Raw genomic sequence first — 19,351 nt, forward strand, 5'->3', positions numbered from 1 at the left:
CATCCTGCCTGACCAGTTTAGCAGAACTGTGCATGATTCACACACTTTAAGATTTTAAGAGAATTTAAGATTTTATGTGTTACAGAGGACGTTGCAGACACTGTTGCACTGACCTTAGTTCAATATAAAGATAGCACATATGATTTGACATTCTGATTTGATGAGTGTGTGTACATATACAGCTTAAAATGAGTTTACCTCTCCTAGCTTATTGAAATAATGTCCCCCAAAGACTACAAGAGCTGTTAAATTAAGTTCAACTAATGCAGCTCTTTTTACTCTCAATCTGGATGCAGTATTTGGGTTAAAATGGCAGAGCCCTTTCTAAGAAAAGGGCTTTTAGGAAAAGAAAAAAGGGAGAAAACATTTAATAAATGTCATCATTTCCTGTAATCCAAGAATAAAGAGGGAAAGAGCTGTGAATGCTTACATGTACAGAGATTCATTAAGGGGAATTTTGTACATATTCCCACCACAGTCACCATCTTTGTCTTTAGTTGTGGGGGTTGGTTGGCGCTAAAGATAGAAGAATCGTGGGACTGAATCTCAGCAGAGATAAGAGGCACCAAAAAACAACAACAACAAAAATAGCTGGTTTCCTGGTTTTCGTTTCGTTGATTGTTGTGTATCATTCACTGCATATAAAAGGGTTCATTCAACACAACGGGGCACAATGAGGTAAAGGGAATACGGTAATTTATTGAGAATAAGTTAGTCATCCCCGTTCACAGTGCATGAAGCTGTCCCAGTGTGTTACAGGTGAAGGATGCTCTCTAAGTGAGTGTGTCTGGTGTTTCAGTCCTGTTTGGTCCAGTACTGTGTGGTGTTTAAACTTGGGTTTAGACCGTCATAAGAGGTTAGTTTTTACCCAGGTGTGGCAATAGTAATCTGGCTCAGGAACCACATGTCCATACAACATGCAACATTTTAATACTTCCTCTCAGGTATGAGGGTATGACTGAATTGATCATTAGGTACACCCTCAGAATGTCAGGTGGATGGGGAATTAGCAAGGAGGATGTTTTAGGCCCACAAAGGCCCAAAAGAAGATAGTGGGAAAAGTGCACGTATAAATAATTCAAATTAGCTGCTTCACTTCCAGGATCCTGTTATCATCAGTGTCATTAGTCACACCTTTGCCTTTCCTACTATGACAAGTGAGAACTTGTGCTGTGAAAAGGCATACTGCGCGTTTGTACAAATGCATACCTTGCTCAGTTCGTACATTTGGAGTGCAGAGCACGGGCCAGATTTAAATGAATTCTCTCTGGCAGTGTTAAAAGTCTCGCAAGATTAAATTATGTAACATGACGCATGCGAAATGTGCGAGAAGAGTTAGTGTCACCGGGCTGCAGGTTAACATCTTATATCATTTTTTCTGCAGGCCTTCAGGAGAATTGACCATGAGAGATAATAAGATTTTGTTTTCATTAAATCATTATTTATGATGTTGCACTTCTTTTGTAATTAAGTGCTCTAATTTAATTTGTACTTCCCAGAATATTTACATTTAAATTAAAACAAACAGCACATTCAAGTAATGGTGTACTCAATCCCCTTGAGGTTAAATTGCCTTGAACTCAACACATGAAATCCCTAGAGAGAGCGTTGAAAGTATTCAAAAACAGCATGTGACTTTAGATCTCCTGTCACCACTTGCCTTTATGGGCAAGGTACTGTGAATTTAGGTGGACTGGATTCTGGTCATGGGTTCCCTTGTGCATAGCAGAGGCTCTCATATTCTAATTTGAGGGCACTGTGAGCTTTAGGCAGCTCAGGATAGCTAGAATTAATGTCACCGTGCCTCCTACCTAGATCTGTGTATTCCTTTTGCAGGTGGTGTGGAGAGTTTGTGTTCTCATCCAGTGCAGTTTCGTGCAGGTTGAGCACAAGCTGAGGGTTTGACTCTGCCAGCTGTTGTTCCAGAAGCCTGTCCTGAGCTTTCTGGAGAGCCACGGCCAATTTCTGCGGCTCCTCCAGTGTTTCTGCTTGGTCAAAGCCTCCTTGAGCTCGACACGGTGCTTCTCACATGAGGAAATTCAGTCAACCGTCTGCTGCAACTTGGGAGTTTATTATCCTCTCCTGCTTAAGGGCATCTTCAACTTCTCACTGTTCTGCATTGGTCTCTGACTGTCATGCTTTGAACTCATCTATCATGGACTGGAACTTAACAATGGTAAATTAATTCTCAGAGATTGTGTCAGAGAGCAGTATTTGGATATTATTCTGTCTTATTCTGTCTCCATAGGCTTGAATTTAGCAATGATGTCTGCATTCTCCATCCTTATTTCAGACTCTCTGAGGACGCAGATACTTCTCTCCACTGGTTGCTGAGGACTGTTAGAGGATCAACTACAGCCTGCTTTAGTAAAAATTTTCCTGCAGACAGGTTCTTTTCTTAAGCCGGAGAATTCTCAGAACTTTCTCTCTCTCTTAATGGCCTCTTCAAGTCTTCTGCATGCCTCTCGGCGTACCTGAAGCTGTTTTTGATCAAGCTGCCACTCATTTAGGGCAGCCTCAAATTCACCTCGCAGCTTTTTGTCTCAGAAGCAAGGGGCTGGTTTTCATGACTCAGATAGTTCAGTTCTTCTGCTTCCATCTGCTGCTGAGAGACAGCAGTCTCTCCGGACTGTACAGGTTTCATTCCTCCTTTAGGTCTCTCTATTTTATTCATGTGCTTGTGCATCTGTACAAAGGTAACACAATTGTGGCATGATAATCATAAACAGATAGCACAGAATAATTTAAATGCAGTCAAATAATATATGATGACCATCACCAAAGAACAAATGCATTAAAGCTGGCGTCCTGATTTCCTAATGAGTCTAAACTTGGTCACACTCAGCATTTATATAACCTTCAAGGTTCCTTTGGCTTACAACTCACTCAGCTCTTTAAACTTATATATAACACAAATATTACATTACTTTGACAAGAAGAAGTAAATAATGTAATACAGGGACTTGCACACATTTACTTTGTCTTTAATAGAATTGCACAGTACACTTGTTCATCTTTGGCTTGATGCTATGTTATGTTTGTAGTATCTGGAGCCCTTTCAGGTTATAGAAATGGAAGTGTGGCGATCTGAACTGAACTACGCCAAAAACAAAAAAGGCCAATTTGTTTTAATGGCCAGAAAAATTCTGTTCAAATAACAATGTTAATGCAATGCAATAGCAGTGGAGGCCTTATTTTTGAATTACACAACCATCCACAATAGAAAAAACACCACACAATGCATGTTGATGTCCAGTGTATTTTCACTTTTGATGCATGTTCTGAATATTTTTAGTTTGAGGGGGACAGCCCTCAAACAACAATTATTGGAGACTGAGTTCAAGCTGAACAGATTGATCTGATGGTGTTTCATTAAATCTGGATTACATCTGACGGGGTGCGAGTCTCTCCGTGACATTCTGTACAGCGCGTTACTGTCTGATCACGAACGAGCCTTATCTGCTTACCAGGGACACCAGACTAGAGCAGAGCCATTTCTAAAATAATCACCTGCGCTTTTCTTACGATGACATGACAAAATGTCCACTGGGAAAAATGCCAGTTGAGTGAAATGGCTTAGATATGTATCTGTGTAAGTGTGTGTGTGTGTGTGTGTGTGTGTGTGTGTGTGTGTGTGTGTGTGTGTGTGCGAGCTGCACCTCTAGGTCGGTGTTATATGGTAGATAATGACATCACCTGCAAAGTGACTTTTAAATAAAATCTAATTATCTCACAAAGTAAAAGTAGTATCACATTAATTAGGGCACAGACATCTCACCTCAGTCTATTAGGACATCAGCTTCACACTCCCCTGGCAAGTGTTCCTCAAGAACATTACAGCTGGCTGGGCGGCTCTTCATCATCCAGTCACATGCGCTCATGACTGAAGCCCCAAATTCATGGTCACTGGAACACGTGTGCACATGCACTCCATGGGATGTTTAAAATCTCAAAGTAATAAAAAGGGATGACGGCCAGAAAAATATCAGTATTGTCTGTGAGCCACCTGAAACCCAGTTCCACAAGTATGAGTCATCCCTGTGCCTTTCCCGGCAATATCCTCTCAAATAATCCAGTGCTCACATGCAATACTGTTCACTTATACAAGTAAAAAAAAAGATGCTTGCTTAATTTCCCCTACTCCTGCACTAATATGGCTTGAATTTGAAACCTCTTCATTTCTCTTACAGTATCTAATCTCCTCACCTGTCTCTGCATAGACACACTATACTTACACTCCCACTGAAAGAAATCATATGAGAGCTTTGCCATTGTCTATTGCCGTGCCCGCAACTGATCCTTGAAAATGTGCACTGCATTGTATTGTTGTATTGTAACCATTTGAGATAGACAGCCAAGTTCTTTGAGAGAACCTGCACAGAGGTTTATCATGTGATCCACATTCATGGACTCTCTCATGGAGGGCTCTCTCACAGGCTTCAGTGGTTTTCTTCTGTTGTTTGAGGACTTGATATTGTTCTTAAATTGTATTTAAAGTGTGAACTTTGGTTTTAGAGTTTGTGTGAGATTCATTTTGTTTTTCTTTTCCATCTTTAACTTTTCATTGGCTCTGTAAAATGTAAGCCTCTAACAGATTATTTCGCATTTGGCCGTGCGAGTGCACACGTGTGTTTGTGGCTGTTATCTCAAACTACTGGCGCGATGAGCCTGATATTTTTTCTTACACCTGCACGACCTACTTTGATTGTTTTATGCCGTCATTGTCAGCCAACTTCTGCTCACTCATACTGGCCGGTAGGGGCCACATGTGATCAACAACTGCTTCAGTTTGAAAGGCAATGGGCTAGGCTAAAAACAAGCCTTACCTTCTCTGTCGTACGTCACTATTTGGATTTTATTACAGCTCATGAAGTGACATCCATAGAAAACTTGTTTTGAACTGGAGCATCTGCAGATTAGTTCAACACCAGATATGTTATGATCATATCTGAAGTTAAACACGATACCGCATGATTAAATCCCTGTTTGTTATCTTCACCACCACCTTGGATTGCTTTTTTTTTTTGTAACAACTTTATTGAAAGCACGTTTAAGACACCTTATGTACACGGCTTGAGTCTACAATTAAACACATGAGGTTTTCATGGCTTACAGTGGTTATAAGTTTATTTTAGGTTACAGTTTGATGTAGCAGAGATCACCTGCTGCACTGCAGTGCAATTTTCTAGTTGTTAAGATGAATAAAATTGGTTATTGCCTGCTTGTGTTAGCCATTTTGTAGTTTTAAGAGAAAAAAAAGCTGAGTTTGACAAACTGTTTACAAAAATGGAAGTGTCAAAATGTAGGAATCTTTGGATGCTGTGAACCTTCAGTTCACAAAGAACAGTAACATTTGTGCTACATATGTAAAACAAATGCAAGTGTTTTCATGAATAGGTCAGAAAATAATTGAGCAGTGAAAAACAAGCTATTTAAAGCACATATTCATCCAGAGCACTTCACTGTGCAATGAATGCATACATGTTTAACCTTTGCAGTGTTTGTTGAAAAGCTGCGCCTGTTTATTTATACAAGAGCACATTGTCAACCTGAAATTGTTTACATTCAAAAAGCCTTTACATTATGGCCTCAATGGCATTTACTAATACTAAACCATTGTCACTACCTGATTTCCACAAGCTGTCCTCAATAGGCTTAGATAATAAGCTTCTGTTGCCATGAAAGTATGGTGGCAGCAATAAATTGTCAAATGTTAGACCTTGAATTTTACTACAATCTTGAACGAGAACCCATGTATCTGTATTTAAATTTAAGCATTTAATCAGATTTGATAGGCAGTAAACACACTTGTTCTCGCACAACACTTAAAATCAGTGGTAGAGTACAAATGTGCCAAGACTGGAGGCAGGATAAAGAAAAAAAAAAAAACAGACCATCTTAATTATTCTGCCAAGTGCCACTGGCCATTCAAAAGGCCAACAATAAAGACTTGAACTGAAGGAGCTGCAGTAGGGAACTAGTCGGAGCACATAATAGAGCCGTTTGTTGATCGAAGACCAGACACACTGCTGCATTTTGGACCACTTGCAGGTTTTACACATGCTTGCAGCACTTCTTGAAGGGTGTTAGTCATAAAGAATGAGTAATATACCCTGTTAAGTAAAGTCTGATCTGTTAGTGTACATCATTTTGTGCAAAGAAACCAATGTTGCACTGACCAAAAATAAAATTCCCCTGTTTAAAATACACAAGCTGTATGAGGCGAGGATTAGCTGTTTGAGTCGGTAAATCTCATGCACGTAATAAATACTGACTATGCCCAACCCAAAAAGCAAACAAATGCACATCACTGGATCTCATCCTCAAACAAGCATATTGCGTGTACCTCAACTGCAGCGTTCTGAAATGATGCCTGCAATTACTGGACTGTTGCCTGTGTAAGAGTCTCAAAACCACACCAGTTCAAACCTTGTTAAGTTTCGAAAAGATATTTTAAATGATTTGAAGTAGTAACATGTCAGCTTTATCCATGATGCTGTGTGCATGGGAATATTCATGAATTTGTTGATTTGCAATAAGTATGCCCCTATAAAGAAATTCAGGACTTTTGGGAGGAACCATCTAGCCTGAGCCAAAAAAGAAAAGCCTCTTGGGAAAAATCTCAATCCCACTTTTGTCATTATACCCCCTTCTACTTCACACCTCCCTGAATGCATTTTAGTTTAATAAGCATTGAATGACAACTTTGTCAGTTTTAATATATTTGCGGCAGGGTTTCTGGGCTCCAATCCCAGTTGGGACACCATTATCCTGTGCAGATTGAACGCTTGCCAAGTGCTATTTAACACTAGCTTTAGCAAACAACCTGGGATCATCCATTAGCTAATCAATTTAGCTAGCATTCATAACACATTTAATGATGCATGACAGGAGAGCTATCACTTACCTGTGCAGAGCAGCTAGTGGAAGTAATACTGTAGATATATACTGGAAATGCCACATTGTAAGATGCATCTCCACTGCCACCATCTTGAAGAGGTGTTCTGACCCATTCTGTAACGGTGTTACAAAATTTCAGACACAAATGCAGCACACAGCACGTCAGAGAAAAGTCTTTTATCACGCTTTCAAGCAGCTCAGTTCAGAACAACCTGGTTCAGAGTGTGTTTGGAGAATGCCCTTGGAATCCAGCTGGATCAACAAGCTGGTGAGTGGAGCAAGGAGGCTATTCACAAGTTCAACGGGAACTGGTGGTACAGTGAGGACTGCATTGGGTGAGCCAGATGAAACTGGGAGGGAACAGTAAGAGGGAGAGTCGGAGGCAGGTGGAGGATCAGGAAACCAGGCCGGGGAAATCAAAGCAGCCGAAAGCCAGGGAACAACGAGCAGACAGGATTCAGGAAGGACAGGAACAAAATTCACAGTCTGAGACAGAAGGCTGAGGTGATTATCGGGACAGAGACAGACTGGGTCAGCAACAGGCAATCATTCCAGGAATGCATGGCAGTGAAGGCTTAAATACTGGCCTAATGAGTGATCAGGAGCAGGTGAGTGGGACAGGTGGTGGGAGTGGCTGGCAGGTGAGTGGAAAACTACTGTGAGGAGGGTTAACCAGAAGGACTGTGACATATTCAAAGAGTAGGAAATGTCAGAATGTTGTGCTGCTTTTGGATGTTATACTGACAGAAATGCCCAAACTAAGCAACAGAGAGCAACATTTCAGAGCTGTGAAGTTGATTTACAACACTGTGTACTGTGTATATGGGTGTAGCGGTATGTGATCACATTTAATGATACCCTTGAATCTATGCTTACATTCCAAATAAAGCGGAAGGAGACATCTGATTGGCTATAGATGTTCCTTTTGAAAAAAAAAAAAAAACGAGAATATGAGGGCAGTTATTAAAAGTAAACTAATCATAGTGGATAAATAAATGTTTTATGTGACTTAAGGTTTAATACGTTACGTTTAGAGTAGGCTATTTTGTTAATTTCTTAGTAATTGTGTACTGTCACTTTAAGAAAGCACACCTTCGTGCATTTACTCCAGTGAAGCTGTGGGACTGGGGAATGGAGTAGCGGCCAACTGTGGAGTCACATGGCTTTCATGACCTTTCAAGACCTGGATGGAGCTATAGCAACAGGAGAGGAAAAGGAGCAAACAGCACAGGGAACACGTACAGCGGTAACACAGTCATTTAATATTAAACAAATATTTTACAGACACATTTCAAGTTGTTGGCAAAATGCTTTTCAAAGAATACATCAAACTAAGTCTGTGTGAGTTAGGTGTTATGAAGAGGCAGCATACTGCTCCTGCCTTACCATTAACTAGGGTGTTTGAGGGGAAGTAAAACTAAATACTATCATTCCTTTTTAGTTTTACTTCCCCTCAAACACTCCTTGTTTTTTGAATAAAAGCCGTGAGCTGAATAATTGTACTCCTCCAATACATCAGTTTGTTTGAAGAAAAAGTGATGAAGAGGAAGATCACGCATGTATCCCCATTCATCTCCAGCGAGCATCTCAAGCGTGTGTCGTTACACTCCTTTCTTTTCTCTTGGTATATTTCTCTCAATTCACCTCTTTTTCTCCCACTATGCTCTAAAGAGGTCCATATCATTCTTGTGTGGTCAGGCAGAAACCAGAGCTGACATGCTCCACTGGGAAATGTGGTAAAAGGTATGTGAAAACAACTTCCATTATTGGATGAAAGCTGGAGAAACCTGTGAGAGAAAAACACTGAAGAAGGGAAGCGAAACTGCAGCTCTTGGCGGAGAGAATGAGATAAATACACAATGGCAAAAATAAATGAAAATGGTTTCTTATCATTTCATTTTTCAAGGAAGACCTGCTCCTGACAAGTGAGTCATTGTCATGCTGCTGAACATTCTGAACAATTCATGTAATGCAGCACAGAAGTAAAGGATTGATGTTTTTGTGCAGAACAAAAATTATGCTCAGTAATATTTTGTAGAACTGTTTTTTTTTCGTATGACGTCTAGTTGGAACACAACTGGGTCACTAATGGTCTCCATCTCTTTGTCATGTCATTTTATATAACTCCACTGGTGGATAGATCATTATGATCATCTCTCTGCTGTCTTTCTCGGACTGTGGAGTGCAGTGTTTTCCTATACCAGGCTTTGACAGCTCTGGGGAAGTTTCAGGGGCCCAGGTGGCAGCACCAAATCTCTGGTGGATTAGGTCTCTATGAGAGGAAAATGGGAGGACAGAGCTGCATTATCCAGCATCTTAGCAATTTTAGTCATCTTTCAGTGAGACTCAGAGCCATCCAAATTAAACATGCAAGACACAGTGGCACCTTCCAGGTGAGATGATAGAATATCCATTACAGTGTCACAGCCACTGAGCTGTGTATAGCATTGTTAGATAAAAAGTAAAAAGTTTGACAGAAGTTAAACTAAATGTATTGAATATATTTTCAAGGTTTATTGCTAAACCTTTTTAAATTACCTTAAGGTGCACCAATCAAGCTGCAATGCAGTGCAGCTGCAAACCCACAGATGATTATTACAGACTCTGCAGTTCATCTCAGTTCAGATTTTACGAGCCTTTTACTTTTCATAGTGTTGTTGACTATAACAATTTAGTTCACTTTCCACTTTCATCAACCTCACGTGTATCCAACAGCAACAGGCAGCTGGTTTTGCTGAAAAAGCCCCAAAAAACCCACAGTGTCACAATCAACAGGGTGAACCCAAACTCAGGACACAGAGTCAGGGTCATGAATAAGAGATGGTTTATTGACTGGACTTTCAGGGAGCAGAGGTAGATGGAGGTGAGAATGTTGGCAGGCGAAGGCAGAGGGAAGCTGGTGGCCTGCAAAGAGCAGGAATGAAGGGATGTGAGTGAGGCTGGATGAAGCTAGCTTGGAAGCTAATAGACAGGATGACTGGTCAGCAGGCAGCCAGATAAGCAGAAAAACAGGCAAATTGCGGTGCTGTGGCACAGGGAGATGAGGCTAGTTCAGAAAACAAAACACAAAACATGAGAGACTGAGCTTTGAATGCACAAGTCAAAGTGGCTTGAGACGGGCACCACCAAGACGGCTGAAGCAGAAGAACCAGGGCTGATATACTGCTGAGTGGAGTGAATTGTGGATGTGCAGATCGGATCAGGTGTAAATAAAAGTTGGATACGATAAAAGTTGGTTGTTTAATGCTGGCGACTGCAGCAGGGATTGTCACCCTCCACCAATATCAAGTAAACATGGAGTTCAGAATATTTCATCAGCTACTGCGTGTGTTCACAAGGTTATGAATGAATCACAAGGTCAAGAAGCTCAGAAGAGCAAATCGCTTGGCTGAGAGTCTAGAGAATAGATATTGTATAGACGTGTTCATTGTATGAATAATCTTCCATTTTTCCCCACGAACAACATTTTTCAAGAAACTGACTTCTTTCCTGTCAAGGTTTACACAGATTACAGAACTAAAGCTGGCGTGGGCTCTGATGTGTTTTGCCTTTTGGAGGATTTGCTCTGCTGGAGCTTTGATCTATGACCTTGTCACAGTTAAGGACACATTCTATATATTTGTTGGTATGGAAGTGAGTAATGGAAGTTGGGACTAAATCAGTGCCATTGGTCATGTAACACCTGACTTTTCTCCTCTATTTTGTCGTACATCCTTGGCTATAAAAATCTTTGGGCCCAGATTACAGTATAACTCTGTTTGGGGGCAGTGTAAATCCCTGGGATTTTTACATTTGCTCATCCCCAACCCATTCAGTACTTTCCTACCACACACAGCTCTTGGGATTAAACAGATAGAGAAGGGGGCAGGGAGCCCGCTGGGAGCTGGCTCTTTCAGCTCTTGCTTTGAGGATGATGGTCAGCGGCGGTTATGTAAGCCAAATGGATTTCAACTGCATATTGAGCCGTTCTCCTCTTTGATGCATGATGCCTTTGTCTGTGTTCCACTAACCGGGTTGCCCATGTACTCTTTGCAACACACATGCAAATGCTGATGTACAGTAGGGTGTACAGTCCCTGCCCCCTATATACTGCATAGTCCATCACATTGTGAAGGACACTTATGCTTACCTTCACTTCTTTTATGCTAGCCTTGAAATTAGTTTGCGGGCCAAACTTGATACAATATAAAGTAAAAAATACAAAATAGAAATAAATAAAAATTACATTACACTGGCAGATTTGTAGCAGTGGTGTCGTAGTTGATCCCTGGCAAAAATATGACTCTAGAGGATCAGTACACCTCTGTCAGTGTATGTTGAAATCTGGGAATACAGACACTGATTCAACTTTACAGCCATTTTGAAGACTGCAGCATTTGGTGCTGTTGAATTGTAGTGTCTTGTACAGTTTTTTTTATATTTTGTCCACACCATTTATATCAACCAGAAATCAAGATAAACTACATATTAGAAACACCGCTGCAGGGCTGCTGTAGAAATTGGCGGTATTTGTGTGAAACCATGATAATTTCTTTTTCTGCAAATGAACTATAATAATTTAAGGATAATTCAAGTTTTTTTTTTTACACCTTGAATGTTATTTTCATAGTTTTGACAATAATATTGTACCCATGGAACACAGCAACATTACAAACAAACAGTACAAGAGACACAAGCAGGCCAACGATCATAAAGGTGTTAAACAAAGCCCCAATGTTAGTCAGTTGTTAAGAATTACTACTGACATTTTGGCCTGTTCATCTAACAACTCATATTTCTTACCCCATTTAGTCACAAGCTGTGCACAGAGATCTCAGCAATGGAGCTGAAGAATACATTGTTACTGAATGCATTTACAGAATTGCAATAAATGCGATTGTGAGTAAACTGGACACAGGACTAAAGCAGATCCTCCATCAATATCAGATTTTATTTTGCATATGAACAACTCCTGATATCCATGCATACAGTATAATGAGCTCACAAGGTGGCAGAGAGAGAGAGAGAGAGAGAGAGAGAGAGAGAGAGAGAGAGAGAGAGAGAGAGAGAGAGAGAGAGAGCGAGAGAGAGCGAGAGAGAGAGACTAAAATATATATTCCACCTAATGTATTGCAGGGTATAATAAGACAGCAGCAACCCACATTGCTTGCACTCAATTAGTGTTACAGTGTCACAAATGAGGCTATTAAAATTTGTTAATATCATTTATAAACTTCTGGTTATATTTTCAACCAAGTTTTGTAAAAGATTTTCATTGGCCTGATCAAATTTTGTCTTCATTTAACTGGAACCTGATATATCTTACTATGTAACTACATGACATTTCATACAAAATAAATACTTATATAATGCATGATACATTTATATAATCACTGTAAACATGAAAACAAAACAGACATCATATTTACTGTACTACTAGGTACTGCAGAATCAGAAACAGAAGTGCTTGATAAAAGACAAAGATAATATGCACAACTGTTTTTACTGTGATTGTTCGGAGGTCAGTCGGATAGCACCATATGACAGTCAGTGGACAGCTCAGAGAACAGAAGCTGTTTTATATTTATATTTGGTATTTTTGATACTTTGTCAGCTTTTTTTCCCCATTTTTCTTTTTTAGTCTTAGTCACAGCATATCCATTCAGGTTCTCTCAGTTCATTTGACACGATCAGACCGAGTCCACCTTGACCTGGTTATTGTTGGTCATGAGTGGTGATGGTTTACTCTTGAGCCTCTCCCCTGCATCGTTGGAGCTGTCCTGGAAGAAGATGCGTGCCGTGCACACTGACACTACAATGCGCTTGTACTCACGACGGAAGTTCTGGTTCAGCACACCATACACAATGGCATTAAGGCAGCTGTTGAAGTAGGCCATGAAGTAGCTGGCCACAAATAACCACTCGGGGATGAGGGGAACCACGACCTCTGGTTTGATCGCTACGGCCAGACCGATGAAGTTGAGCGGCGCCCAGCAGACGGCAAAGAGCACAAACACCACAAACATGGTGACAAAGTTTCTAACGTCATGTGGCGTTAGCTTGGGCCGATTGTCTGGCTTGACCCGCCTCCTCACCTGTATGACCAGTATCCAAATGCGCAAGTAGCAGTAGGTGACAATCATGATGGGTAAAATAAAGTGAAAGAAAACCACTGCGATTGTGTACGCTGAGCTGGCTGACTGTTCAAAGGTGCAGGAGTAAACTCGTGCATCATACTGAAGTGAACCCACGAACAGGTTGGGCACAATGGCCACCACAGTCAGTGCCCAGATTAACAACACATAGCAGACAGAGTTTTTGTCACTGTACAGTTTATCATACTTGAGGCTGTGGCAGATATAACAGTATCTGTTGATGGCAATGCCGGTGATGTTGAAGATGGAGCCAATGACGCTGACCCCCATAAGGAAGCCGCTGATCTGGCAGTGGACATAACCCAGGTTCCAGCCATTGTGGAAGATGGAGGTGAGGACCAGAGGGTACGGGTAGATGGCCACCACGAGGTCTGCCACTGCCAAGCTCACCACAAAGATGTTCCCTATAGACAAAACACACAACCACAGAAGAGACAAGGGAGGACTCGTGAGTCACTGGCAAGAGAAGCAGAGAGGATTGGCCATCCACATGAATGAGACAAAAAGAGCGCAAGTTATTGTGCAGAGAGAATGCCAAATTATTCATTCAATAACATTTTCGAGTTATCTGACTGAAAATGGACAGTGCCACTATTCTGCTTGTTTTGGCACATTTGCTTTCTGGCAGTAGACTGTAATGCAAAAAGGTTCATGACAAATGTCAACTTACAGAGGATATTGTAGAAAAATCCGAACATAGACATAAAGAAAAAAAAGAATATTGTAATACCACACACCACAAAGATTTCCTTCCTTTACTTAAACCAGAAACTTAAATGAAGTGGAAGGGTAATTGCATTATTACAGAACAACAGCATAATTTTGACACGTGTATTACTATCACAGAAGACATTCCATGTGATGACCCACTGTAAATCAAGGTCCAGGGCTCTTCATTTTCAAAAAGCCCTGACATTTAAAAGAAAAGCAAAAGCTGCCTGGCAGGAAGGACAATCCTTTTGAAAATCCAAAAAAATCTACTGTATGGTCGGACAAATGGCTGCCAGTTATTTAAGTGAACATGATTTGTAAATATGCTAAAACATGCAAACACACCAGCACAATCCTTCAGAGACATCCATTTGTTTTTGTTGCTACATTGTTACATAAGCCACAGGGAGAAGTCCTCAAGGCTAGATGCTGAGAGGGAATGCATCTGCAAATTTTCTATTGTTTGTGTGCATGCATATGTGAATATTGCTATGTGTAAATGCATAAATGCATTTGGTAGTTTCCCCTCATGGTTTGGTATATGTAAACTTAAACTTGCATTCAATTGTCACCTTTGTTGTTGGTGAACAATGAAAAGGAGGGGGTCCCTGTTACTAAATAATGCATATTATAATTGCCAGCAAGGACTCCACATTGTGCATTCCAGGCAAACGTGATCTACCGGCTGGGCGGTAAACAAGGGCACACAAGTGTATTCTTTGTTTCGAAACTGATGGGAAAATTAAACATGCTTGTTGCAGAGCACACTGTTGCACGCTGAGAGGCAACGGAGTGTGAATGCAACCCTCAACCTCTTTTAAGTGAAATACATGACGTGCACTTGAAAGAGGCAAAAGAGCAAATATGTTATTATGCTCAGTGGTAATAGCCTCACTTGAGTGTGTAGGCACACTCTGCTCTGTGTCTCCAATATTCCTTAATTATGCAGACCACTGCATTTTAGCTGTATTTACATTGAGTGGCCAGTCATGAGGACGTTGGAGGATCTTCACATCTAGCCACACAGCATTTTCACAGCTGTCACTTGCATATTAGTGGAATGTGTTGGATGTATAGTGGTAAGCACCATATTACGAGGCCTAATGACAAGATCACATCCAGTTTTGCCTATGTGACAACACCCTGTCACACATGATAAGATGCATTTACTACATGTCAGATGGGAACCTCTTATATCTCTAAAGTCACTGCAGTGCAAGAGGCAATTTCATTTCTGCGCTGACGTTTGGTCTGTCAGTATCAGACACACTCCAGCAACCCACAGGCAGACCTGTCAGTCTCACCTGGGCATTAGAAGCACTCTACTGATCAGCCCGGTGGCCTGTTATCTCCCATAGAACATACCAACCATTCTACTGCCATGGATCATACGTGGCCATTAATTAAGTTTTGTCCTTTTATATCTGTCATTCAGCTGCCCTCTATAGGCAATTGGGTGCACCTGATGTTACTAGATCCCATGACTGCTAGAAAACATTACTGTATGTGTGTGTGTGTGTCTCTTTGTGGGGACGTTTTGAAAAGTAGGATATTTTTTTTTACAAAATATATGGTCACACGGTCTAATGGGGGATAAAGATACCTGTGTGAGTTTTCTTGCTCCTTGTGTGTGTACATGAAGATCAGCGTGTGTGTGTGTGTGTGTGTGTGTGTGTGATGGTTGAAGCAGCAATGACTTTTTTTCCTACCTTGAAGCAGTAAAATGACACTGACATATTATCACCATATAAGGTTGCTGTGGCTAAAATGTGACTAAATGTATTAGCAACCCATTGAATATTTACACATTAAACACAACAATGGAAGAAGTCCAATATTCTCTCTGCTTTTAGCTACATTTTGGGTTTGGTCCAACTCCAAAAAGGGAGATATCTGGCACTTTAGCGGGTAAATGCGGCACTATGTTCATCAGCTAATTGCTAATATTATGTGCCTACCATTTAGTAGTGGGCACATAGCATACAGTGGGTTTAACGGATTTCTTTTTTTTTGTGCCAGAAACAGCTGCCTGCTGTGGCTGGAAGCAAGATTGATAAATGTGGCAAAAGTAAACCGAAATGATAAAGTGGCAGACCATAGAACTAAAACAACAGATGCAAATGAATGTGTATATGTGTCTCAAATTGTTTTAAGTATATTGAGGGGACAGTAATCACACAGCGACAATATGGGGACTCAACACCCATTTGTGGACAAACACTTGATTGAGGATGTAGTTATTATAGTTAAGGTTAGACTAGGTCTCCAAGGAATTAAAGTAAGCCAGTGTAAGGTCCTCTTAAATCACAAAACTTGTAAATATGTGTGTGTACAAAGATGAGGGTCGGCTGTAGTTTCTAAACCTCCACGCATCCTGTATGTTTTCAATGTTTCAGTGTGTTGAGACAAAACACAAACAGTCATCTTTTAAGGGGCTCCCTTTACCTCCCTTGGTTAGTCTTTACTTTTCTCCCCCCACAGTCCAAAGACATGCAGGTCAGGTTAATTGGTGACTCTGAATTGCCCGTAGGTGTGAGTGTGAGCGTGAATGGTTGTCTGTCTCTGTGTGTCAGCCCTGCATTTGACTGGTGACCAGTCCAGGATGTACCACGCCTCTCGCCCAAAGTCAGCTGGGATTGGCCCCAGCACCCCTGCCACCCTTAAGGATAAGAGGTATAGACAAGGGTTTGTCTTTACTGTTACAACTGTTACAGGATTTTAAACTCAAGTCACTCTTTATTAACAGCCTTGACCTTGACAAGGTTATGTCGTGGCAAGCCCACGGGCAGCTGGCTCTTTTGACTGTTGGACTCTCTCACTCACTGTGTCTGTCACTGTGACTAGTCCTGTGATTGACGCATCACTCTGAGTTTTCATTTGGCTTGGGGAGAGATATGGCCTGGTGCTGTGTCCTTTTTCCATTTTTGCGATCCCACACTTGTAACCAATTTCTGTTAGGATTTAGGTACAAGTGAAGTCCATCTGAGCCCGAGCACTGGCCAACTGTAGGTAAATAATTTCACATTTTATGGTGTTGCAGCATAATCTCAACTGGGGGCAACTACCGCACATGAAAAATGTCCGAAGAGTTGTTTTTCAGACCTAATGACAATGCAACACAGGTGTCACATCCAAATTAGTTTTGAGCACCTAAATTGATAATTTGAAAATTAATTTTGGCAGTAATGAGACCTCTGAGTCTCTATCAGCCTTGAGCATCTGAATTAGGGTTTTGTCCCATTTTTTTCAGAGCACAGTTACTCCGGTTCAGTCAAGCTGAAAGTGAAGTGTCTGTGAGCAGTTACACTGAGGTCTTTCCACAGATTTTCCAAAGGGATTTAAGACCTGGCTTTTACTGGGTCATACCAGGACTGTCACTTTCTTGTCCTGGAGGCACTGCAGTGATATGGAGGGACTGTGATTTGATATGGAGCTTAGCGTAAGTGCAGTCAGGGGAGGCTATTTTATTCTTCAATCTTTTGCTTCTACTTGCTCATTGACTACATTCATCCAATAATTTAAGCTCCACCTCTTGGCTCTCGTCCATTCACAAGTTTTGGCTCTTTTTTTTTTTTTTTTTTTTAAATCAAATAGGGTAAGAATTCAAGAGGCTACTTTCTGTTGGGTCGCATCATCCAATCACATTTATTGCAGTATATCCACACAAAAGCTACTTACTAATCAGCTGCTCCCACACTTCAATCTCACAGTGCTGACCATCCCCACGGACACCAGTATAAACACTGGCTAAGCCAAAGGGCTGACCAATTATATAGTCATTCCCCATAATTGGGCATTAGCCCCATACAAAGTCTAAGCCAAGAACTGATCTAGGTTTAATCAGTGAGACTTTGCAATCAATTGGCTGTAATTCTTTCCTGTGGGAATACAATCTGTCACCATAACATAAGGCTTCACATACATTTATGGCTGCATTTACTCTTCATTCAAGCTCACAAGTCCCCTGTGCTGTGGCACTGAAAAGAGCACCCACAGCATGAGACTGCCACCTTCAAGCTTTACAGCAGGGATGTGGTTTGACTGGTGTTGAGCTGTCTATTTTCTTCCAGATTGCTTTGGATTACAGCTGAAGAGCTACATTTTTCATTGTACTAGACCAAGGTTTTGCTCTGGGCGTCATGCTGTTTTTCCAGCAGTGACCTCTTTCAGTACTTTGACATGTCGCCCAGCAAGTGCTGCACTGACTGTTGTCATTCAAAATGTGCCATCTCAGCAAACTCAGTAGTTCTGTCAGTGGTCCATGTATTCTTGGTCACCCTTCTGACCGCAACCCTCATTACCCAGTCGTTCAGTTTGGTAGGACAGGTTGATGCGAAACAGAATATACTATCGGATGTCACTATCAGATGTTCTTTTTTTTAATCAAAGAAATGCTAATTTATTGTACTGTTGTATTTATTGTATTGAACTGTTTCCCAGTACTATACTGCCTCACAAATCTGTCTGTAAATTCTCTTAGTTCCTATAAATACATGCAATACTATTAATATTGCTAGAGATTTGGTCTAATTCCTACAGAATGTGAGCAAAAATATTGGTAAATTCTCAAAACAATTTTACACATTCCACTTTCCTACATAAAATAATCAAATTCTGAACCTGTAATACAAGCCCAGATGAAATCAAATAAAACTCAACTCAACAAACTGTCTATGTACTGCATATATTATTATTTTCCCTCCAACGTTATGTAAAAAAGGGCATTTCCCAAAAAATCGATTTAGACCTCAGCAAATCAATTTGGAACACATACTTCAACATTTTTGTGTTTTTCTGGCAAAACATACTTAAGACATGAATCTACTGACAGTCTGTGAAGACAACTGTCTACCAACTGTTACAGGCTGTTACACAGATGAATCTTAAGTTTGACGCTGTGATGCTGTCTTAAGATGGAAAACAACAAATTCAGATAATATCTGAACAGTAGAGAGAATGTGGGTGGTCAGTTTAATTACCGATTTTGTGCTCTTTATCAGCCTAGACACACTGTGGCCTTATGTCCCCATGGTTTTAATGAACTACTATAGGCATTTCATACCCACAGTCAGAGGTCAAGTCTAAGTGCATACCATGTCGTGGGAAGTTACTGAGATCAGAGCGTGAAGAAAAAGCACATAAAGGCCTTAAGTCTGCTGCCCTTGGCAGAGTATACTGCAGAAAGTTCATTTTAATGTATGTTAATGTGCGAAAAACCACCCCAGGAGTATGAATACATTTCAATATGTCAAGCATATATGTAAATTCGAATAATAATGACACTACATACATGCATATCTCATATTATGAATTTCAATTATAAACATTTGGGCCTATTTTCACAGCAGTGCAAAGACTAGTAAAAGCTCAACCATAAGTGTGTGTATTTTTCTGACCTTGAAATGTACTGCCTGTCATATCCAGTCCTGTGCACAAGACGGCAAGATGGAAGACTTCATATAAACAGATGGCACAAGACATTATATTTGGTATTTTGCTGAGAACTCAGTCTTATGGGTTATGCCAGAAATGTGCCAGATTTTAAATCTCAGTGATTCCTTGAACCTTAGATAGTTGATTCATTTCCCCAATCCTCAATACCTAGA

General features: G+C 40.7%; 1 protein-coding gene across 1 annotated transcript in view; it reads right to left on the reverse strand.

Moving 5' to 3' along the window:
• Nucleotides 1-12,017: 12,017 nt before the first annotated feature.
• The window catches only part of mtnr1aa (melatonin receptor 1A a), a 38,184-nt gene continuing 30,850 nt past the window's right edge, over nt 12,018-19,351 (reverse strand). Inside the window, exon 2 of the mRNA XM_070856514.1 lies at nt 12,018-13,438. Coding sequence (XP_070712615.1) covers nt 12,570-13,438 — 869 coding nt within the window. The 3' untranslated portion in view covers nt 12,018-12,569. The remainder of the gene's footprint in view (nt 13,439-19,351) is intronic.

This window comes from Pempheris klunzingeri, chromosome 3 (assembly GCF_042242105.1).
Source record: "Pempheris klunzingeri isolate RE-2024b chromosome 3, fPemKlu1.hap1, whole genome shotgun sequence".
Taxonomy (NCBI): domain Eukaryota; kingdom Metazoa; phylum Chordata; class Actinopteri; order Acropomatiformes; family Pempheridae; genus Pempheris; species Pempheris klunzingeri.